General features: G+C 38.4%; 1 protein-coding gene across 2 annotated transcripts in view; it reads left to right on the forward strand.

Annotated features, from left to right (window-relative positions):
- The window catches only part of LOC150075075 (coronin-2B-like), a 432,519-nt gene that overhangs the window by 152,542 nt on the left and 254,318 nt on the right, over positions 1–25,659 (forward strand). For both annotated transcript variants that reach the window (XM_090388986.1, XM_090388985.1), the window contains 2 exons: positions 5,342–5,494; positions 17,242–17,406. In XM_090388986.1, coding sequence (XP_090245112.1) covers positions 5,342–5,494; positions 17,242–17,406 — 318 coding nt within the window. The remainder of the gene's footprint in view (positions 1–5,341; positions 5,495–17,241; positions 17,407–25,659) is intronic.

Below are 25,659 nucleotides of genomic sequence, written 5' to 3' on the forward strand. Positions count from 1 at the left end.
AAACCAGATGGTTCTGTTGTCACTTCAGCCAAGGATAAAGCTGACCTGCTAGCATCCCATTTTTCTTCCAGCTCATCTATTAATGATCTTGGTAAAACACCTCCCACCATTCCCAATACACTCCATTCAATGCCCCCTGTGGTCTTCCGTCAAAAGGATATCAGAAGGATTTTGATGAATCTCGATGCTAAGAAAGCTCAAGGTCCTGATGGTATTTCTCCACTTGTTCTCAAAACCTGTGCTCCTGAACTTACTCCTATTCTTTGCCGCCTTTTTTCACTTTCTTATTCTAAAGTTGTTTTTCCTTCTGCTTGGAAATTTGCTCATATCCAGCCAGTTCCTAAAAAGGGTGACAAATCCCTCCCATCCAAATATCGTCCCATTGCAATTACTTCTACTCTTTCTAAAGTAATTGAGAAATCAATTAACCGCCAACTCTTAAACTACCTAGAAACCTTCCGTCTGATCAACGATCACCAGTATGGATTCCGTCAGTGTCGATCCGCTGGTGATATTCTGGCTTATGCTAGACATTTAGGGACTAATTCAGTGGAAAGGTTCGGTGAAACACAAGTAGTTGCTCTTGACATCTCAAAGGCTTTTGATCGTGTTTGGCATAAAGGTCTTCTAAACAAGCTTCCATCTTATGGTTTGCCAACTGTTTTTAGTAATTGGTTATCCAGTTTTCTCTCTGATCGCTCACTGAGGGTGATGGTTGATGGCTCTCTGTCTTCTAACTTCTCCACTAATGCCGGTATCCCCCAGGGTTCAGTTCTTTCCCCCACTCTTTTCCTCTTGTATATCAATGACCTTCTTCCATTGACTGGAAATCCTATCCATAGTTTTGCCGATGATAGCACATTGCATTCAACTTTCCATTTTGAGAAACCTTGTCCTGCTCAATCAGCTTCAACTTCTCGAAAATCTGCTACCAATTCCTTAAATGCCGATCTTCAGGTAATTCTCCATTGGGGCAAAGACAACTTAGTTGATTTCAACCCTTCTAAATCTCAGTCTTGTCTTATATCTCGCAAAAAGGATTCTTCTGCTCCTATGCTTATCTTTAGTGACACTCCAATTTCTAGGCAAAAGGATATATCTCTTTTGGGGATTACCCTGACTTCTAATCTCTCTTGGCACAAGCACATTACAAATATTGCTTCTTCTGCATCTAAAAAACTTGGGTTTCGCTCTCGGCGTTACTTTTCTTCCAAACAGCTGTTTATTCTGTATAAATCGCAAATCCGCCCTGCCATGGAATATTGTTCCCACATCTGGGGTGGTGCCCCCAAAACCTCTCTCAGGCTTTTTGATTCCATTCAGAAGAGGGCAGTTAGGTTAATTAATGATTCATCTCTAACAGAGTCTCTCCACTCGCTGTCTCATAGACGCACTGTTTCTGCTGCATGCCTCTTCTACAGATACTTCCATGGGCACTGTTCTTCTGAATTGGCTTCTATAATTCCCACTCTCTCTTTCAAAACAGTCCGAACACATGCCGCCACCAGCGAACATCCGTTTACTGTCCAACTTCAAACCCACAGAACCAACTTTTCATCTTCCTCATTTATTCATTCAACTGCCGTTTTCTGGAACAACCTTCCTTCATACGTATTTCCTGAAAATTACAATCTACAGAAGTTCAGGTCCAATGTCAACAAATATCTTCTTTCGTCTTCTCAATCTCCAACCCAAGCACGGTACTAAGTACTATAGGTTCTAATACCTCTCGTGTTTGGGGTTCACATAAAAAAAAAAAATAGAGAGAAACAGTTACAGGTCAGTTTTAAAAAAGTTATAGACCTTTATAATTACAAAAGTGAGAATTATGTCTCTCATTGTTCATTAACCATGATGTAATCATTTATGTCAGAGTTTTGTAATATAAAGTTTTTTTGGATGGCATCTGAAAATATAAAAATTTGTATTTGTAATACTTTATTGGATAAAACTATTCGTATTATGTTTTTAATTATTTCTTTCACATGTTTAATTCATTTGCTAAGGGTGTGAAATTCAGAAATCCTTTTATCACACATTTTTTGGATAAGGGTTTCTATACTTTACTTTTATATAATATCATGTAGATACACCATAGTTTACCAATAAATTAAACTATATACATAGTGTGAAGGCATCGTTTTTAATTGTATCTCATATTGTGGCTACCTTCACAACAAGATACCAGGTATTAGCATTAGCATTAGCATTAGCAGAGGCATATGATGCAAGAAAGCAAGCTTATTCAGAATCAGCCAAAAAAAAAAAAAAAACCCACTCCCATTTCACCCCTCCGTTCGTTCGAAATACCTGTCCAGTTGAGCTTTAAATTTGTTTAGGCTATCAACTTCAACAACCAGTGATGGAAGTCGGTTCCACCAACCAACCACCCGCTGGCCAAAGGCAAATTTCCGCACATCTATCCGACATCCGTCCTTCCTCAATTTGAATTTATGCCCTCTGAGGTGATTATTCTGAGAAAGATGAAGAATCCCATTGGCATTGAGCATGCTCAAACCATTCAAAGCCTTATACACCTCTATCAGATCACCTCGCCGGTGCCTAGTCTCCAGACTCTGTAATTTGCAAAACTTAAGCCTTTCTTCGTAAGAGCAACCCTTTGTTCCATTTACTAATCTTGTTGCCCTTCTCTGTACCCGTTCCAGCAGCTCTACATCCTTCTTGAAATGAGGCCTCCAGACCTGTATACAGTACTCAAGATGTGGCCTTACCATTGCCTTATACAAGGGAATAATCACCTCCTTATCCCTGCTAGAAAAATTCCTGTATATCATTGACAAGACACCATGAGCTACTCTTGCAGCTCGTCTGCACTGCTCAGAGAACTTCATATCTGCCTGCACAATTACCCCCAGGTCCTTTTCATTCTCCACCACTGTCAGTGTGGTACCGCAGAGTTGATACGTTGCTCTGGGGTTACTGTTTCCCATATGCAGCACTTTACATTTGTCGATGTTAAACCTCATTTGCCACCTCTCAGCCCATCTGTTCAACCTGTCTAGATCCTGTTGCAGCAGCATAGCGTCAGTATTGTCCTTGACGACCCTGCCAACCTTTGTATCATCTGCAAACTTGGACATTAAACTTGATATCCCATCATCAATATCATTCATAAACACCGAAAACAACAACGGACCCAACACTGAACCTTGAGGAACTCCACTAATAACATTAGTCCACGTTGAGCAGTGTCCATTGATTACCACTCTCTGTCGTCTGCCACTCAACCATCCCCTTATCCATAGCAGCAATTTGCCTCCAATGCCACACTGCTCCAATTTGTGTAGCAGTCTTCCATGTGCAACAGTATCAAAAGCCTTTCTAAGATCCAAATATATAATATCAAAGTTATTCCCTGCATCCAGTTCTTTTGTGACTACATCATAGTATCCAATCAAATTGGTCAGGCAAGACCTGCCCTTAACAAAACCATGCTGCGTCTGAGCTATAACTGAATTCTTGTCTAGATGATCCTGCAGTGCTTCTTTAACCAGTGCCTCCATTAATTTACCTGGAACAGAAGTTAAACTAACAGGTCTATAATTACTTGTGTCAGCCTTTGAACCTCCTTTGTGAATTGGGGTCACATTTGCACATCTCCAGTCCATAGGTACCTCCCCTGAGTCCAAGGAAGCTCTCATAATTATGGCTAAGGGTTTGCTTACTTCCTTTGCTGCCTCCTTTAATATAACTGGATAGATCCCATCCACCCCAGGTGCCTTTTTTATGTTTATCCTCAACAATCTCTCCTCCACTTTCCTCTCAGTTATTACAAAATCATCCAGCTCACTGTCAATGTTTACTTTACCTACATCATTCTCCTTCCTGAATAACTCCTCATGCGTGAATGTAGATGCAAAATACTCGTTTAGATTGTTAGCCACCTGAGCAGGATCCTCAACTGTTGAACCATCAATATCCAGTGGACCAATCTGATTCATCCCTTTCCTTTTCGAGTTCAAGTATGTAAAGAACTCTTTTCTGTTTTTCTTTGCATTGCACTACTTCGAATAAGTAACATTCTCTAGTAGAGAAGACTACTGTTATTTATTCTCAGTGGATACCACCACCCAAATGGGCACCATTTCAAGCTGTTGGCCTGTCATCGGTGGGTGAGCAGGTACCCTGATAATGCAAACATGTCATCACAGTTGTGAAGTGGTTCCACAATATGAGAGAGAGAGAGAGAGAGAGAGAGAGAGAGAGAGAGAGAGAGAGAGAGAGATGCCAAATGGCGTACAGAATGATACAGTATTTGAAGATTTAATGTGCGAGGCATAATATGATAAGGGTTTAAATTAACTATATAATATCGGTGTAGATACCTTAGTTTACCCATAAATTAAACTACTTATGTAATGTGAAGGCATCGTTTGAATCTTCAAAGATTGGATCATTCTGTACACCATTTGGCATCTTTCATATTGTGGAACCACTTCGTAACTGTGATGGCATGTTTGCATTATCAGGGTACCTGTCCACCTGCCGTTGATAGGCCAACAGCTTTGAAACTGTGCCCATCTGGGTGGTGGTATCCACTAAGAATAACTAACAGTAGTCTTCTCTACTAGAGAAGCATTTCTTATTCTGAAATAGTGCAATACCTGGTATCTTGTTGTGAAGGTAGCCATAATATGAGATACAATTAAAAACAATGCCTTCACACTATGTACATAGTTTAATTTATGGGTAAACTGTGATGTATCTACACTGATATTATATAGTTAATTTAAACCCATATCATATTATGCCTCACACATTGAATCTTCAAATACTTTACTTTTGAAACATCCTGTATAAGAATTCCAAAGGTAGGCCTCTAGCTCTTGTTCTTTTTTTTTTTTTTTTTTGCAGCTAGACAGTTGGTGGTAGGTCACAGTTATTGTTATTACAATGTAATATCACAAAAAAAGGACTTAAGTGATTCATCATTCATGATTTGCTTTGAATTTCAGTGAAAGTAAAAAATTAATAGATGAAATTTATGACAGAGATCTATTAATTTATACAGAACACACTGTATAACCAGAACCTGATTCCACCTCCTTGAACATGAAGTTTCTTAAATATATATAGAGGTAAATGGTTTGCTGTTTCACTATACTGAAATTGATATTCGCATAAGTATGTATGTATGTGTATGACACTTTTTAATGTGTTGTCTGTAATGGGAGGTTTTTTTTTATTTGTTATTTATATTCTTTTATATATTCTTACTTTTCACCCTTTTTTTTTTTTTTTTTTTTTTTTTAACTTCTGTGCTCAATCCTTTGAATATAAGAAAACTGCACTTATTCCATTTGTTTTGTGCCCAAATTAGATCAAGTTGTGGTACATACCAGATGAGGGACTTCATAAATCCAATTTAATACATCCTGTAATGGATCTCCATGGACACAGGAGAAGAGTAGGCTACATTGAGTGGCATCCAACAGCAGAGAATGTTCTTTTCAGTGCTGGGTTTGATTACATGGTAAGTTTCATTATTGGTATCTGTTTATTTTTGCTCAGTGATTAATCTACAAGTTTTTCATTAGAGCTGTGCATGTACTTCATAGCAGTTTAAATTCATTACATTTTAATATATTTGTTTATTTTAATGTTTTATTTAACATATACAGTAAAGATGAGAATAAAGTATTCCACAATGAATAGAGCAAGAATTATTTCTGAATTATATGAAACAGAACACATCATATTAAAAACTTCTAACAAATTCATATAAATATCCACCATTATGCTCCAGGCATGTTTCTTATTGATATTGAACAGTGATTTTTAACCAGTGTGCTGCAGGAGTTTGGGGAAAGATCAAAAAATTGAGGAATAAAAAAAATCGTTGAGGTAAATTTTAGAAGTATTGTATATTTTTCATAAAATGCCGATAAGAATGAAAACAAATAACAGTTTAATAAAAAAAAAAAAAAAGAAAAAAAAGTTATTATAGTAAAGTTCCAAGAACTTTCGTCCCTATTGTTCCAGGTCCCAAAATAACTCTGCAATGTACTTTTACCACCCCACCTTTCACCCTTGTCAAGTCACCAGTGTTAATCTCCAGTCAGCTGTTGTTCGGATCGGGTGTGTTATTTCGTGTGAGTTTGCACTAATGTATTTTTGTTTGTTTGTTCTATTTCGTTTGTTCTATTTCTAATTAAAAAAATGTAAGTTAGATGATGACAATGAATCAAATGTAGCTGGCACTAGTTCTGGTAGTATAACACATGGTACAGTTAGTGTTAGTTCTAAAACTATCGTGTGCCAGTATAATGAAGACTATTTGTCCTTTGAATTCTTTCTAGAAGAGCAGCCATGTCCTAAATGTGGTGAGAAACTGGCAAACCAAGCTATGGTTCCAAGTAAGCTTAAAAGACAGCTTCACACAAGGCACTCACATATGCAAGAAACCAATTGAATATTTTAAAAGGCTTATAGCTGCTCAAACATGCCAGGCTAAACAATGGACCAAAAGCACAACTATTTGTGACAAAGCTCAAGAAGCAAGCTATGCCATTGCCAAAATTGTGGCAAAAGAGATGAAATTACATACAATTGCTGATTTTCAATATCTTCGGCCATGTCTTCAATTCTGCGCTTCACAGTGTTAGCAGACATAGGAATTCCTTTCAGTTTCTGGACAGCTTGTTTCCCCAAAACTTCTTCACCGGCTTGTAACAAGCAGGACTTAATTAATTCTTCTCCAATCATATACGTCTTTTTACATCTCGCAATTTGAAGTGCTATCAAATAAGAAGATTTTACTAAGGACTTATCTTCAACAATCATTGTTGCTAATGAACTTTTTTGCTTTTGCAAATTTTCACGCATCCTTTGGAAGTATTCAACTGGCTTTTTAGCTAAATCTAGGTGTTTTGACTGCAAGTGCCTGCCGAGTTTCGAAGGTTTCATGGCATCATTGGATAAACCCTCAGAACATATAATACAAAGCGGCCGTGGATCCAGCTCACTTCCAGGTTATTGAATAAATCCAAACTTCAAGTAGTCTGCATCATATTTTCTTCAAACTTTGAAATTTTTCTTCTCTCCGCCTCCAGTTCTAAATGTCCTTCCTGATGATGCCTTGCGGTGGCTGCGGAGGTTCTGATTCATTAACCAACTCATGACAACGTGATGTAGTAGTAGTAGTGGCATGTGATGCAAGAAAGCAAGTGTATGAGCTTATGCAGCATCAGCAAAAAAAAAAAAAAAAAAACCATTCCCTCCAAATGCCCGTCCAGTTCCTCCTTAAATTTATTTAACCTATCAACTTCCACAACGACAGATGGAAGTTTGTTCTAGCAATTAGCCACCCGCTGGCTAAAGGCAAATTTCCCCACATCTATTCTACAGATGTGCGGATGTATTACCTAAGAAGCGAAAAATGCTTGCTTCCTTTTTCTCACTCATTGGGGTTATTTTATTTGAATCTAAAACCAAACAAGAAATAAGATAGTTATCAAACTCAAGCTCTTTGATGTCATTAAATATCACACTGTGCACAGATAAAATAAAAATATCACCGGTCACTTACCTAAGAACTGCGAACTGCACCGTGCCCAAGCTAGGCCATCGATAAGAAACAGAAATAGCTTTCTATATTTTTTTACAATAAAAGCATCGCTAATACCAGATTTTCACTGGGCCGCTTATAAACATGCAACGTAATAAGGTGAAAATTGCAAAAAAGTAGAATCAGAATATAATGAAACATTTTAATAAACACAAACATTGCAAATATATTCAAACTACTCTGCAGAAAATTCTCTCGCGGACCACTGGTTGCCGACCACTGATCTAGACAAGACTTCAGTTCTAGCTCGAACACAGCATGGTTTTGTTAATGGAAAGTCTTGCCTGACCAATTTGATTGGATACTATGATGTGGTCACAAAGGAACTGGATGCAGGGAATAACTTTTATATCATATATTTGGACCTTAGAAAGGCTTTTGATACTGTTGCACATGGAAGACTGCTGATAAATTGCAGCGGTGTGGCATTGGAGGAAAATTGCTACTATGGATAAAGGGATGTTTGAGTGGTAGAAGACAGAGAGTGGTAATCATTGGACACTGCTCATCGTGGACTAATGTTATTAGTGGCGTCCCTCAGGGTCCAGTGTTGGGTCCATTGTTGTTTTCTGTATTTATAAATGATATTGATGATGGTATATCAAGCTTAATGTCCAAGTTTGCAGACGATATGAAGATTGGCAGGGTTGTTATGACAGTACGCTGCTGCAACAGGATCTAGAAAAGTTGAGCAGATGAGCTGAGAGGTGGCAAATGAAGTTTAACATTGACAAATGTAAAGTACTACATAAGGTAAGCAGTAATCCCAAAGTAACGTACAGTGGTAGAGAACGAAAAGGACCTGGGGGTAATTATGCAAGCATATATAAAGTTTTCAGAGCAGAGCAGATGGTCTGCAAGAGAAACTCATGGTGTCTTGTCAATGATAAACAGGAATGTTTCTAGTAGGGATAAGGAGGTGATTATCCCCTTGTATAAGGCAATGGTCAAGCCACACTTGAGTACTGTATACAGGTCTGGAGGCCTCATTTTAAGAAGGATGTAGAGCTGTTGGAACGAGTACAGAGAAGGGCAACAACATTAGTCAATGGAACAAAGGGTTGCTCTTATGAAGAAAGACTTAAGTTTTGCAAATTACAGTGTCTGGAGACTATGCACCTGCGAGATGATATGATTGAGGTGTATAAAGCCCTGAATGGTTTGAGCATGCTCAGTGCTGATGGGATTCTTCCTCTTGCTCAGAATAATCACCTGAGAGGGCATAAATTCAAATTGAGGAAAGACAGATTAGCATTAGTAGAGGCACATGATGCAAGAAAGCAAACTTATACAGCATCAGCCAAAAAAAAAAAAAAAAAACCCCTTCCCATTTCACTAATCCATTCATTCCAAATGTTTGTCTAGTTCTGCCTTGAATTTATTTAAGCTATCAACTTCCACAACAACACTTGGAAGTTTGTTCCAGCAATCAACTACCTGCTGGCTAAAGGCAAACTTCCACACATCTATTCTACAACTGTCTTTCCTCAGTTTGAATCTGTGCCCCCTCAGGTTTGTAATCTGAGCAAGAGGAAGAATCCCCTCAGCATTACGGCTGCTTGATCCATTCAAGGCCTTATACACATCAATCAGATTGCCTCGCAGGTGCCTAGTCTCCAGAAGCTGCAATTTGCAGAATTTAAGCCTTTCTTCATAAGAGCGTTCCTTCGTTCCCTTCACCAGTCTTGTTGCGCTTCTCTATACTTAGCATTAGCAGCATTAGTAGAGGCATATGATGCAAGAAAGCAAGCTTATGCAGCATCAGCCAAAAAAAAAAAAAAAAAACCACTCCCATTTCACCCCTCCTTTCGTTTGAAATACCTTCCCAACTGAGCCTTAAATTTATTTAGGCTATCAACTTCCACGAAAAAGGATGGAGGCCTGTTCCACCAACCAACTACCCGCTGGCTAAAGGCAAATTTCTGTACGTCTATCCTACATCTGTCTTTCCTCAATTTGAATTTATGTATTCTCAGGTGATTATTCTGAGCAAGAGGAAGAATCCCATCAGCATTGAGAATGCTCAAACCATTCAAGCCTTTATACACCTCTATCAGATCACCTCGCTGTTGCCTAGTCTCCAGACACTGTAATTTGCAAAACTTAAACCTTTCTTCGTAAGAGAGTGGAAGTTGATAGCCTAAATAAATTTAATAAGTTGAATTGGACAGGTATTTGGAGTAGACGGAGGGGTGAAATGGGAGAGGTTTTTTTTTTTTTTTTGGCTGATGCTGCATAAGCTTTCCTTCTTGCATCATATGCACCTAGTGCATATCAGAGGGCACTGTGTTAGATGTCTGAAGGTTGGCAGGATTGTTAATGACAGTATGCCACTGAAACAGTATCTAGAAAAGTTGAGCGGGTAGGAGAGGAGGTAACTGAGGTCTAACATTTACAAGTGCAAATACTGCCTGTGGGTAGCAGTAACTCCAGAGTAACGTATCACTACACCGACAGTGGTAGAGAACGAAAAGGACCTGGGGGTAATTGTGCAGTTAGATATGAAGTTTTCTGAGCAGTGCAGACAGGCAGCAAGAGTAGCTCATGGGATCTTGTCAGTGATATACAGGAATTTTTCTAGCTTGAATAAGGAGGTGATTATCCCCATGTACAAGTCAATGGTCAAGCCACTCTTTGAGTGTTGCTTACAAGTTTGGAGGCCTCATTTTAAGAAGGATGTAGAGCTGTTGGAATGAGTACAGCGAAGGGCAACGAGACTGGTGTTTGGAACAAAGGGTTGCTCTTACCAAGAAAGGCTTAAGTTGTGTAAATTATAGCATCTGGACACTAGGCACCTACAAGGTGATCTGATTGAAGTTTTTAATGCTTTGAATGGACTGAGCAATCTGATGCTTGCTCAGTCCTTGCACAGACTACCCACTTGAGGGAGCATAAATTCAAATTCAGGAAAGTCAGTTGTAGAATAGATGTGCAGAAATTTGTCTTTAGCTAGTGGATGGTTGATTGCTGGAACAAATTCTATATATATGCTGTGTAAGCTTGCTTTCTTGCATCATGTACCTCTACTAATGATAGTACTAACTACAGAATGTTTCAGAAGTGTTAGTCCACAATATTTCCTAACTTTCCATTAACTTACTGCATGCACAATTGCAAATAAATTTGCACACATTTTTCTTTTAAATTTTAGCTTTATATCTAAAACCACCAAAGCAGTCATTTTGGCTGTTTGTAAATTTCAGTAAAATTAGCTAATTTTTTATACAGTTTGTCAAGTTTTTGTATTTATTTTCCTTGTGACAAACATTTGTGATTCAAATCACCCTAAGGTTTGTGCTAGTATGTGCCCAGGTGTATGCCTGCACAAAGGTGATTGTCCCTCTGTATAAGGCAATGGTCAGGCCACGCCTTGAGTACTGTGTACAGGTCTGGAGGTCTCATTTTAGGAAGGATGTAGATTTGCTTGAGCGTGTACAGAGAAGGGCAACAAGATTGGTGAGGAGAATGAAGGGATCCTCTTACCAAGAGAGGCTTAAGTTCTGCCAATTGCAGTGGCTGGAGACTAGGCACCTGCATAGTGATCTGATTGAGGTGTATAAGGCCTTGAATGTGTTGAGCATGCTGAATTCTGATGCGATCCTTCCACTTCTTTAGACTACGAACCTAAGGGGACATAAATTCAAATTAAGAAAAGACAGATGTAGAATAGATGTGTGGAAATTTGCCTTTAGCCAGCTGGTGGTTAACTGGAACAAACTTCCATCTGTTGTAGTTGATAGATTAAATAAATTTAAGGAGGACCTGGACAGGCATTTGGAGGGAATGGTGTGATTTTTTTTTTTTGGCTGATGCTGCATAAGCCCATACACTTGCTTTCTTGCCTCACATGCCACTACTACTACTACGTTTGTGCAATGCGCTTTAGGTCTGAGCGTGTGTAGGAATCACTACTATATATTGCTGTGCTATGATGTTTTAGTTTAGTCTGGGTGAAACTTTATAAGTGGAAAGGTATTTCAGCAATTTTTATGGTGCTAGTTTGATTGTGTTACTAAAATGTGGCGATGTTGTGATCTTGTTGGTTGTATCTAAGTGCAGATTCAGAAATGTGTAGAAGAATTAGAAAGCTATCTGGAAATGAGTCTGGAAAGGAGAGTGGAGATGAATTTAGAGAAGACAAAAGTGATGCATGGATCCCTAACAAAAGAGGTGAGGAATCTAGTAGTAGCGAAAATAATACTTCTGATCTTTGTACATCAATTGATACTGTAGATGATAATACACTGCATCATAATTGTAAAGACTGTACGCGTGTCTATCAGTGGGCAGCACTTCAGTATCTGACCACATGTAGGAAGTTATAAAATCTGGTGGTCCTTCAGCTGGATGTACACCACAAAGGAGCATAATTCATGATAACTCTGGGCCAACTCCTTATGCAAGACAAAATGTGTATGTAAATTCTGTGGCAAATGTGTTTCATTTTTTTGTAGACACTTCTATGATAAAACACATGCCGAACTGCATTGAAATTGCACAAAAACAATTGACAGATAATAATTGGCCTTCATCTATTCCAGTACAGTGATAAAAGCATCCAGAACTTGATGCTTTTATCACTGTACTTCTAGCTTGTGGAGCATATGTTGGCAAAAAATTTAGAACTGGATAGTTTGTAGTAAACTTTATGAGGGACTCAATTTTTTCGTGATACAATGTCATGTAACAACTTTTGTGAAATTGAGTGGTTCATAAGATTGAACATAAATTCTGGAAGGAAGGAGCATCTAGGAAACGATAAATTTGCTTTAGCTTCAGAAATATGGTGCAAATTTATTTTCAACTAAAGTTAGATGCTGATTCACCAAGTATATGGCCAAAAAACTGGACAAATTTGGTATAAAGTTTAGGTTGGCAGCTGACAACTTCAAAATATCTACCGAATGGCTTTCCTTATTTGAGGAAAGATGAAATGCACCCATATATTCAACCACTCTGAATATGTCATCCTATTTAGCATTGGCATTTTCATCCAGTGGTGGGTAGTAATTATTCGTAGTGACACCAGATGCCACCACTCTCTGCCTCAGGCATCACTTCGACCCTGGGGTAGGTATGCCTGATGAAGCGACTTTTTTTATTTGTTTATTTTTATTATTTTTTTTGTGGCAGGATTCAAGCTCAGGCCCATCAGATTGGTGGTCCAGCGTTACGGCCACAGGCTAATCACACCCCCTTATTAATAATATTAATAATAAGTTAATTAATAATAATATTATTATTATTAATTTTGAATTTTAGTGCATTTAATTAATTGCTTTATAAACTGGAAACAGAACTGACTAATACTTTCATGTTTATAATGTTTTCTTTTTATTAGCATTAGCATTAGAAGAGGCACATGATGCAAGAAAGCAAGCTTATGCAGCATCAGCCAAAAAAAAAAAAAAACCACTCCCATTTCACCCCTCCATTCGTTCGAAATACCTGTCCAGCTAAGCCTTAAATTTATTTAGGCTATCAACTTCCACAACAAGGGATGGAAGTCTGTTCCACCAACCAACCAACTACCAGCTGGCTAAAGGCAAATTTCCGCACATTCAAATTCAAATTGAGGAAAGACTAATGTCTTTACTCAATTTGAATTTATGCCCTCTCAGGTGATTATTCTGAGCAAGAGGAAGAATCCCATCGGCATTGAGCATACTCAAACCATTCAAGGCTTTATACACCTCCATCAGATCACCTCGCCGATGCCTAGTCTCCAGACACTGTAATTTGCAAAACTTAAGACTTTCTTTATAAGAGCACCCCTTTGTTCCATTCACTAATCTTGTTGCCCTTCTTTATACTCGTTCCAGCAGTTCTACATCCTTCTTGAAATGAGGCCTCCATACCTGCATACAGTACTCAAGGTGTGGCCTGACTATTGCCTTATACAAGGGAATAATCACCTCCTTATCCCTGCTAGAAAAATTCCAGTATATCATTGATAAGACACCATGAGCTACTCTTGCAGCCCATCTGCACTGCTCAGAGAACTTCATATCTGCCTGCACAATTACCCCAGGTCCTTTTCATTCTCAACCGCTGTCAGTGTAGTACGACAGAGTTGATACATTACTCCGAGGTTGCTGTTTCCCATATGTAGTACTTTACATTTGTCAATGTTAAACTTCATTGGCCACCTCTCAGCCCATCTGCTCAACATTTCCAGATCCTATTGCAGCAGCATAGCGGCAGTAGTGTCTTTAACAACCCTGCCAACCTTTGTATTGTCTGCAAACTTGGACATTAAGCTTGATATACCATCATCAGTATCATTTATAAACACAGAAACCACAATGGCCCCAACACTGAACCCTGGAGGACTCCACTAATAACATTAGTCCACGATGAGCAGTGTCCATTGATTACCACTCTCTGTCTTCTCCCCCCTCAACCATCCCTTTATCCATAGCAGCAATTTGCCTCCACTGCCACACTGCTCCAATTTGTGCAGCAGTCTTCCATGTGCAACAGTATCAAAAGCCTTTCTAAGATCCAAATATACAAATAATATCAAAAGATATTCCCTGCATCCAGTTCTTTTGTGATTGCATCATAGTATCCAATCAAATTGGTCAGGCAAGACTTTCCCTTAACAAAACCATGCTGTGTCCAAGCTATAACTGAAGTCTTGTCTAGATGATCCTGCAGTGCTTCCATTAATTTTCCAGGAACAGAAGTTAAACTCACAGGTGTATAATTTCTTGTGTCAGCCTTTGATCCTCCTTTGTGAATTGGGGTCACATTTGCACATCTCCAGTCTGTGGGTACCTCCCCGGAATTCAAAGAAGCTCTCATAATTATGGCCAAGGGTTTGCTTACTTCCTTTGCTGCCTCCTTTGATATAACTGGATTGCTCCCATCCACCCCAGGTGCCTTTTTTATGTTTATCCTCAACAATTTCTCCTCCACTTTCCTCTCAGTTATTACAAAATCATCTAGCTCACTGCTAGAGTTTACTTCACCTCTGGTATTCCCCTTCCTGAATAACTCCTCATGTGTGAATGTAGATGCAAAATACTCATTTAGTTTGTTAGTCACCTGAGCAGGATCCTGAACTGTTGAACCATCAATGTCCAATGGACCAATCTGATTCATCCCTTTCCTTCTAGAGTTTACATAGGTAAAGAACTCTTTTCTTTTCTTATGTAAAGAAAAGAGTTCTTTACCTATGTAAGGAAATCTCCCTTTCCAATGATAATCTGCCTTTGCTTGCCTAATCTCCTGTGTGACTTTGTTACAGACCAGCTTATATCTGTCATAGGCTTCCATGTCATCCATTAATTTATATGTACCCCATGCATTTTTCTTCTCTGCCATATGTCTCATTAGTTCATCTGACATCCATTTAGGCCTAAACTTTGAACAATATTACTTAGTTGGTATGTAAAGCCTAGTAGCTTCCAAGATAAGTTCTTTGAATGCTTCCCATTTTGAATTTGCTGTTGGTAACATCATCAGTTGGTCCCACTGTATAGAATTTAAATACTGTCTCAGATCATCATAGTCTCCTCTACGAAAGCAAAAACCCTCCCCTTTACCCCTGATGGTAGTTACCTCTTTGCGTAAATCCCACTTCAGCACACTGTGATCACTGCCATTATTTTCAACAGCATTTTAAAACCACTTTTCCAGAAATAAAAAAGAAAGTTAGGCACCTGTCAGTTGCCTTGCAACCACATTTGTTGTGATTGGTGGGCGAGGCTGACTGCTACTACCAGGTTAAGGATACATCCTAGTTGTCTGCTAAAGTGTTCACTGGAAGGATCCAACTCCCCACCTCTTGAAATCAGAACTCTGTTAGAGTAGATTTTTATCTACTCTATCAGATTTCTAGTGAACACTGCATTAACTTGGAATTAACTTGCTCTAAACTGATGAAGTCTTGATCAGTTTAGAGTTCAAGATCAAGCTTACAGATCAAGAGCTCTTGATCTGTGTGTATGAACTGAAATTTTTCAGTTTATACACACAGATAGAGATATTTAAACACATAAATACTTTTCTGTGTTTAAATATAGATTAGTCCCTAAATTTTGATAAATTTACGATTATCATTATATCTTTAAGAAGCAACAGTACATTTTCCCCAGCCCTTCTGTCATTTTTCTACTCTAATGATATTATATGAGGGCATTCTAAAACTAATGCCTCAATTATTTTTTCTGCTTGTGTGATGTTGCATACAAAATGTAAGTGTTGAGTGAAAATTTAATGTTGCCACCAATATTCTGTAAGTTTCAACCCTGCAGGACTCTAATGGGTTGTGAAAATATAGGATGGCATTGAAGCAGCATTCCTGAATGCAGGGAAAACATTGTAGTCATTGAGATTCATTGATATTTGAAGAACAGTTATGGGTATGTGACAGTTAATGTGAACACAGTTAGATGGTGTATTAGTGATGAAAATGCATTAATAAATGCAATGTCTGAAAATGAGAAAAGTGGAGTGAGTGGATTCACTAATATTGACCATTTAATACCCAGGAAATGTGTGTTAGATTGGTAACAGGCTTTAATTCATAAAAACAATTTTGGACAATCTGGGAGATGGATACATGAAATTGTGTGTAAAGTTTTAGAGATGCAGGCTTGTTCCAATCTTCTGGAATGAAATGAGACCATGAGTGATGAATTTTCTTGATGGCATTATCAGTAAAGATGAGACTTGGTTGAACTGCTGTGAACTGTAGTCAGAGTGGCAGCAGTTGTGCGACAACACAGTGCTTCACCAATAAAAAAGTTCAAGGCTCAGCCATGATCTTTTTTTTTTTTTTTTTTTGGGAGATAAAAGATGGGTTAACCTTGTGGATTTTGTGGAACAGGAACACATAATCAATTCTGCTTACTTGTGGAGACACTTAAGACATGAAATTACTATACAAATCATCCTGACAAAGTGAACCATGCCAAAATTTGGGTGGCCCATTCTGCCACTTCCTCTGCACAGTCCCAATCTTGTGCTATCAGGCTTTCACATGTTTGGCCTATGAAGGATAGCATTGATTGGCCAGACATTTTATTATGGCCTGTAATTAAATGCTGTTTCCTTCCATAGCCTGTTAAGCATCAAGGATTATCCCTGTGATTCTGTTTGGTGTCCTGTAAGATAATACTAGTGACTCTTCTGAGAAGCCATCAGAGTTAGCTAATTGATACGTATAGTCCTCCTTAAAGGAAATTTTAAAAGTAGAGTTTGTGCTGTTTTTTTGTAAGGCAGGTTAAGCCACTGCTGGTTTGCTCACTTAAATTGTATATGATTCTATTTGTTAATTTTATTTCCAAATTAAGCTAAATAAGCTGTAAGAGAAATTTGACCATTAATCTATAAATCCTTTATTTATTATGCAGAGCAGTGTTTGTATTTCAATCTATTTTTTTTTTTTTTTTACCCTTATAATTGTTAGTAATCCAGTTTACTTGTATATTATTTTTATATTCAGATTTTTAGTAAGTGTCCCAGAAGACTTTTTATGGAGCTTTATTTTATGTGATGAATTCTGAGAAAGTCATTAGTGCACGTGTGTGCGTGTGCATTGCTATGCCTGTAATACCTGATAACTACTAGTAATAATGAAATTAACTTCTGACAGTTTCTTAGAATGTCAAATAGGAATGAGTATATCCATACTTTTTTACTAGATTATCATCTGGAATATTGGAAAAGGTGAAATGGTATCATGTGTTGACTGTCATCCTGATTCTATCCATTCTATGTCATTTAATAGAGATGGTAGCCTCCTGGCAACTACTTGCAAAGATAAAATTCTGAGAATCATTGACCCTCGAACTGGAACAATCATTAAAGTATGTTTTACTTATTTTTTAGTTTGTGTTTCCGTGATATTGAATTTATAATTATAGCTAAATCTTCATTAAAAAAATCAAAATGTAAAATAATCAGTACATAAAAATTGTTATTTAATTAATTTTCCAAATTTTTTGGTAAGTGACTGTGTGGAAACAGAACATCACCGGGTTCTGGATTCAATTCTATTCATCTTTTTTTTTTAGATTAGAGATCCAGGTTCAGTAAAGTCTTTCGCTTGCTATGCTATTGGCAGGAATAGCAAAAATTAAATTTTCTTTCTGCAGCAGAGGGGAGGAATGTGCTTGATAAAGACTGGAAAACTGAATACCGTAAGATGTTACCTGCCATAATGACCTGGTTGATAATGTATAATTTATGTTCAGGTAGATTAATCAGTCAAAACTATAATCGCTGTTTATGGTAGGGGTCCCATATCTTCCCAATTCCAGCTCCAATTTCAAACTCTAAATACTCAATTTTTCTTAACCATATAGTCTTATTATTTTTTTATCATAATTATCTATTGCTGTTATTTTATATTCTTTATTTACCACACAGCTTTGCACAGTTGCCAAGTCAAAGGAATATCCTTCAGCTTGGAGCATCATCTAAGTTGTGGGCACCATAAAAAATCAAATCAGATCACATCTGTATTTATGTATCCATATATAAAATATAGATGTATAAATACACCCATATTATTTATAATATGGCAACTTAAATTTCATAGCCATATTATAAATAATATGGCTATGAAATTTAAGTTGGATGTAAATATAGGATTACATCCATATCTCAAAGAAGTCTCTATACATTTCTTAAAAAAAGTTTAATAAACACCAAAAAATGAAAATGCAGTTGCTTTTGTATTTATTACCATAAGTTAAATTATACAATAATTTAGTAAGTAATTTTTTAAGCTACTTCAATTATACAATAATTTTGAATTTCCAAAAATGAATGTAATTCTTAAAAAGTTATTCTTACAAGCTGCAGTTTTTAGGAAAATTTTGATGATGTTTGTCTTCCAGTTTTGTACCAAAAGGTTTCATTTTTTTTATAGTGTTGATTCAATTTCTAATTCTGCACCGAGTGCAAATTTCATAATCTGAAGTTGCCTTGCATACTAAATGCACTATATAATAATAATAATAATATCAGCAGTAACATCATAATTAGAGATAATTTGGAAATTGAAAAAGGACGTCTTTTTTTTCTCTTACTTTTCAAGTCTGGCGATGCAATATTGTGTGTGTGTGTGTGTGAGAGAGAGAGAGAGAGAGAGAGAGAGAGAGAGAGAGAGAGAGAGAGATTAAAAATACTTTAAATTTATTTAATTATTTATTTAATTGTATCATTTAAGTGAATATATACAATTTATAAAGCTATCAGTAGTCAGTAGTTTTGTGTGCAATTGAAATTACACAATAAATATATAGACATAATTTAGTACATAATGTTACTTGGGAGAAAACTAATAGAAACAGTCACTATATGAGTTAATGCATCAATATTTGCTAACCACATCTGACCCATGGACAGCAAAATTACTGATGATCTAAATGACCCAACCAGTATTATGGGTAACCCACAGATTTCTGCAGGTACCTGACCTCATATGCATCTCTGTATAGGCATTAAGTATTAATAGTAAAGTACATTATATTATTAAGAAAGCAATAATTTATTATCGCTGACTGTTTCAGAGAGCATACATTTATGCCCTCAGAGTAACCAGAAAATATTCAGGGGTTGCAACTTACCTTAAAATTGTTACAGCAGTAAGAGTGACACCCAACTCCAATTGGCAGACACATGAAACAGACTATTAAAAATTCAAATATAAACAGGTAAACAGAGTATATCTAAAGAGTTGTAAAATCCTTCTCTTAGAAGGAGGAGGAGAGAAAAGGCAGGAAAAATGGATTAGTAATGTGCAACTCTAAGTGTACAATGCACATTTTACATTCCATATGGAGCGATAAATGACCAGCAGTGACTGCATAAAGCTATCATGTGCTAAGAAAAGGACAAATGACATGGTTCTGTTGGAATAGGCAGAGAGAAGAGCAACAAGATTAGTGAGAAGAACAAAATGGTACTCTTACCAAGAGAGAGAGAGAGAATTCAGTTCTGTAAATTTCAGTGTCAAGAAACTAGGTACCTGCAAGATCTGATTGAATTTTTTAAGGCTTTGAATGGATTGAGTAAGCTAAATGTTGATGGCATCCGTGCTCTTGCTCAGACAACATGCACGCACGCACACACGCACACACATGCACTTGAGACTTAAATTTAAATGGAGAAAGGATGGATGTGCAGAAATTTGCTTCTGCTAGAAGGTAATTGATTGTGGGAACAGTCTTCCATCTAGTATTATGGAAGTAATAAATAAATAAATTTCAAGATGAATCAGACAAATGATCATTAGATGGGATGGACTGGTAAAAAGGGAAGGGTTTTTTTTTTTTTTTTTTTTTCTCTCTTCTGTATAAGCTTGCTTTCTCGCATCATTTTCCACTACTAATACTAATGATAATAATAATAACCACCTCATTTTGGACTGCACCCGTATACATGACCATGTTGCCAGGATAATACATCAGAGACTATTTTTGTACTTGTTTCTAGTACAAAAATACCAATTGATCAAAGAAAGTGTACTCACAAATGGTACTGAGACTGTGCCATAATAACAGACAAGATTATTCTGCACAACAAACCAGGCATAACCCTCATCAACAAGAAGAAAATAGCTACCAACCTGATTGACATAGCAAGGCTCAACATCAGCAACTGCCAGAAAGCCTATGAGAAAAAGATCAGGATGTACAAAGACCTAAGAGAGGAAGTCAAAGAAAGTCAGAGAATTGGCATATGGAACAATCAATGATCATCCTGATCACTATGTCAACCATCAGGATGGTGCCAAAAAGCCCCTATAAGAACATAGCAGCAATAGGTCCCCCAGAGAACACTTACATGGAACTCCAGAAAGCTGTGATCCTGAACACCAGTAGGATAATCAGAGAGTTCTTCAACCAACAGGACACAACCAATCACCTTGTGCACTTGGTACCAGTGTCCGTCACAGGACGGGAAAAAATCCCATAAGAAGAAAAAGTCACAATAATGATAACAATAATGAAATCAGTAAAAATTAAATCCACTGAAAGTTTGTGATTTAATATTCAATTTAAAAAATAAAAATGAATGAAATAAAAGCTATTAATAAATATATTAACACCTTTACTGCCACATTTATCCCCAGGGGTATGAGTATGGGCTTGGCACACCCAGTGTCCTGAGCTGGATATCATCATTCTCCTCTTTCTTGGTAATTTCTCCCCCCCCCTCTCCTCTCAGGGTAACTCAGAAAATTTTTTTGTCTGATACAGCATAAGCCTCAGGTTTCCTTGTACCATATGGTTAATAATAATAATAAGCTGTATATGTGTGACATCATTATGTGTTTTAAGTGCTGCATCTGACATATATGACTGACACCCTCTGTTTCAGCCAGAGTTGTGTCAGCTGTATACCTCTGATGATTATGGAAATTTACATTTTTGAAAAGCGTTGCCTCTGGTGATACATCTGAAATTTGCATGGCACTATAAGAAAAAATAAGCGAGTTACTGCTGATTATTTATTATATGAATTTTACAACTGCAAAATTATGTAGATTTGTGGCATTGACTGCAACACTCTAAACACATGAAAGGCAGATGATTTACAGTCTGGGCAATAAGTACAAACTTTTTCCCCCTTCTTTCTACCAGTAGACCTTCCTTCAGACTCTTTCAGTTTTGCTTAACATAAAACATATATTCTGCTACCACTTTATCACCATTCTTAGCATTGTGGCATATGAACCCATTTGGTCCAACAGATCAATGTCTACTTTTCCTTTACTATATGCTAAAATAGTAAGTGGTTTTTATTTGGCTTCTTTTCTTCTTCCTTTACTGGTAGAGGGTTCATCAACCATTTCTGGGGCATGCTTTGTTGATATTAAAATATTTATTTTAGAATTACTAATCACATTATTTACTAAATATTTTTTGACCCCAAGGGTAATTTTTTCTTAAACCTAGCTTGGCAGTCAATGTGTTAATAAAAGTAATTAATGATAATATTATTAATTAATAATAAAAGTTAATAAAAGTAAAAAAGTTTTACCTTCCAAAAATTCAATAACCAAACTAAATAATAACAGTAATGATGATGATTGTAGTTTAATTGGACGAATAAACAAATGACAAAAATCCAACTACAAACTATTCGATGTTCTTTAATAAAAACCAAATTAAAATTTTAAAGTATGGGTTTATCTGAATATTTAATTAATTCAAATGAAACAAATGAATTTAAGTACAAAATTAAATTTTGTGGACATGCATTGCACAGAGGTGCAAGTCAAATGATAGTTTACCATAACAAATATCTTAAAATTGATTTAACTGTTTCAAGCAATCGCTTAGCCTACTATCAAATAGAATTAAATAATAATTCAAATTAAAGAGAATTCCTAAAAGTGTCCAAATTTTTGTCCAGGCGTGATAGGAGGGAGTGCATGGTGAGAGCTTTGCCTCTCAGTTTGGCCTTAAAAAGAAGGCTTGTGGAATAGAATTTTTTCTCAGCATGGCCACTGTTTCTTTAAGAAGAGATTTTTTTTTTATAGAGGTAGGGTGCAAGAATGTTTACTGGTGCTGTTAAGGCAAATTTAGGTGTTCAGAAAAAAAAACTGCTAGTTTGGGAGGAGAAGGGATGCATTAGTATAATTAGTATAAGCAGAGATGGAATTGATTTTTGTTTTTCATCAGTTGGCACATACATTAGCCTGGGAAGTTAGGGAAGGGGAGATTATAAGCCTGATGGGGTGGGCTTTTGTTTATTATTCGCAAAAAGCAAACATTTATTTGCTTATGCACTAATTTTAGGAATATAGCAAATAATTCTGCTGACTTTGAAGTATTGGTTAAGTCATACAATGCTGACATTATTTGTATTATCAAAAATATGGTGTAACTCTGATATTGGGGTTGCAGAATTTGAATATGCTCTACAATTTATACAGAAAGAACTTGCAAAGCCAGTCATGATGTATTGGTTTGTGTGCTTGTTGTTTGTTTACAGCCTTTATGGCACAAGGGCAACAAGGCCATAATGCACCCCTCGACGTGGGCACCTGTACGTGGTGAGGGGACCTCCCAGTGACGCTGCTGGACTTCCAGACTAGCGTCACTGGGATCCAACGCCCACAGCCCGGGTTCCAGGCTTACATCAATGGAATCCAGCGTGTTTGCCGTGCGCTGCAACCCGTGGAAATTCGGAAAGGGGGATCCTGGTGGTTGAGGGGCCCAGCTTCAATACACCACTTTGGCCCCTGCTTCGACAAGACGGGTGGTCCTGGAAGGCCCGGCTAGGATCAATCGGCTAGTAGGCTCGCCTGCGCGGGTCAACCATGTCAATGCCACGCCCCTACCCTCATGGTCTGAGGGACAAGATTCAGGCTAGCGGCGGTGCGGGTATGGTGTCTGGGTAGCCCTGGCGTTCCACTCCTGTTGTTGTTGTTGTTGTTGTTGTTTTGGTTTGGAGCATTAGCAACTAAGGCCATATTGCTCCGGTAATATGCGGTGGTCATTCCCTGACCTTTCCGCATCCTCCGTATTTGGTGGTGACGGGCTCGAACCCCGGTCTAATCAAGTAGCGTGTGCTACGCACTGCTGCTCCTTCCCACCTGGCTACGGAGGCGCCTGTTCCACTCCTGAGCGCATTTATTGCATGCCGGGTAGTGGGCGTCCCTTTGGGCTCCGTGGTGGGTGGGGAGCCCGGGCACTGAACCATATAAAAAACTCTATGAATCCTGATAAACTAACTTCTTCAGGGGCCCCAACCCGGTCCCTATCTGAAACAATTGAAAAAGAAGCAGATAGCATTATTGCTAATAAGAGGCAGCGAACCGAACTACCATCAGGGCCAGTCCCAAGGTTCTTAATTATGCACTCCACGAATGAAAAACCGATTGGAAAAATGTCACCCTTTTTTATCCAAAAAGGGTTGGATGGGTTAGCAGGTTCACCCAAGTCAGTTAAGAGGCTCCGTTCTGTTGACCTCTTGATTGAAACAAAAAATGACAGGCAGTCTGAACATCTACTCCGAGTAACATCAATCAGAGGAATCCCTATAACAGTGACACCACACAGAACACTCAATTCATCGAGAGGTGTCATTTCGGAGTGGGACCTTCTCGACGTAACCGAGGAGGAAATCTGCTCCGAATTAAAACCACAGAGAGTTACCGCCGTCAAGAGAATTACTGTGCGAAGGGATGGAAAAATTGTTAAAACCAGGAGCGTTATCCTGACTTTTAACTCTCCTAAACCTCCTGACGAGATTAAAGCTGGATACATCAACTGTTCAGTGCGTCCATATGTTCCGAACCCTTTACGGTGTTTTAAATGCCAGAAGTATGGACATTCTCAAATGGCCTGCCGTGGAGTCCTTGCATGCACTCGATGCGGTGCAAAGGACCACGAAACAACAGCATGTTCAGCTGCAAAACCCACCTGCATTAACTGTGAAGGCAAACACCCGGCCTACTCACGAGCATGCCAGAGGTGGAAAGAAGAAAAAGAAATTCAACGGCTGAAGGCAGAGCTAAATATATCATACCAGGAGGCAAGGAAATCGGTCAAACCCCTGAATATCAACAAACCTACTTACGCCCAGAAGGTAGCAGGGAGATGTTCCGTCGGAACTCAGACGGACATGACCATTCCTCCAAAGGAGTCTTTCACTCCCATCGCGCGGTATCTCTTAAGTGCTCAAAAACCTGCACAAAAGGACCAATCAGCTGCCACTCCTATATCGGTACCTCCTAATGCTCCACAAGTAACAAAGATAATTATGAAAGAAAAGAATAAGAAAGGGGAAGTCCCCCCCCCCAGTACCCAAGAAAAGATGGATGTCGAGCAGAAGGAGGTACTCGAAGATTCAGTCTTGGAACTCTTTGCGGAGGAGGAAATGGACACGGGACAGCGTCCATTCTTCCCCAAAAAGGACAAATCCAAGACTGATAAAAGTAAGCCCTCAGCACCTCGGAAGCCGCCTGATGGACCCACCAAGCCAAAATAATGGCTAAATTCCTACAATGGAATTGTCGTGGATTCCGGCAAAATATTGATGACATCAAGGCCCTCCTACAAAAGCACGAGCCAGTTTGCTTTTGCTTGCAGGAGACATATCTAAAGGCAAATGATGATCCCACCATGCATAACACCACCATTTTTCGTAAGGATAGAATTGCGGATGGCTCTGTACATGGGGGAGCGGCTATCCTTGTGGGTAACCAGACCCCAGTGCAGCCCTTGCTAATTACAACTAGCATGGAAGCTGTTGCAATTCGCCTTACGGTGGGATTTTTATTAACAGTTTGCTGTATCTATTTGCCACCTTTGACTGACATCTCCCAGGAAGACCTTGATGATCTTCTAACGCAGTTGCCTCTCCCTTTTTTACTTCTCGGGGATATGAATGGACATAACACCCTGTGGGGTAGTGCTAACATCAACGGAATGGGACGAGTCATAGAGCGTATGCTCAATGACAATGACATTTCCCTTCTAAAGACTGGAACAAACACCTTCTTCCACATGCCTACCCGTACTTTTTCTGTCATTGATCTCTCTATCTGCTCCCCTTCTCTACTCCCTTCACTCACCTGGGAAGTGGAGGAGAATCCATATGGAAGTGATCACACTTCCCTGTGATAACCTCGTTACACAGTGGGAGACCATGTCTTCCCTTCAGGTTACCACGGTGGAAGATTGATCAGGCTGACTGGACTGCCTTCCAACATCAGGCAATTTTTGATCTTAGCACGGTCAGTCAAGAGCCTATCAATGATGCAGTTAAGTACATCACAGAAAATATTGTCCAAGCAGCTGCGAATGCTGTTCCAAAAACATCTGCCCGGTTTCCACCATTTCCCAAACCTTGGTGGAATTCCCAATGCACAGCAGCAAAAAAGGCTCAAAACAAAGCGTGGGGGATATTCCGGAGATATCCTACCACGAACAACCTTATAGCGTTTAAACGTGCACGAGCCAAAGCACGCTACATTCGCCGTCAATGCCAAAAGGAATCGTGGATCCGCTTTACATCATCTATTACCCGGTCTACCAACTCTAAGGTAGTCTGGGATAAAATCCGGAAAATGAAGGGAAAACATACATCCCACCCTA

This window comes from Mastigoproctus giganteus, chromosome 14 (genome assembly GCF_048544385.1).
Source record: "Mastigoproctus giganteus isolate SK-2022 chromosome 14, ASM4854438v1, whole genome shotgun sequence".
Classification (NCBI taxonomy): Eukaryota; Metazoa; Arthropoda; class Arachnida; order Uropygi; family Thelyphonidae; genus Mastigoproctus; species Mastigoproctus giganteus.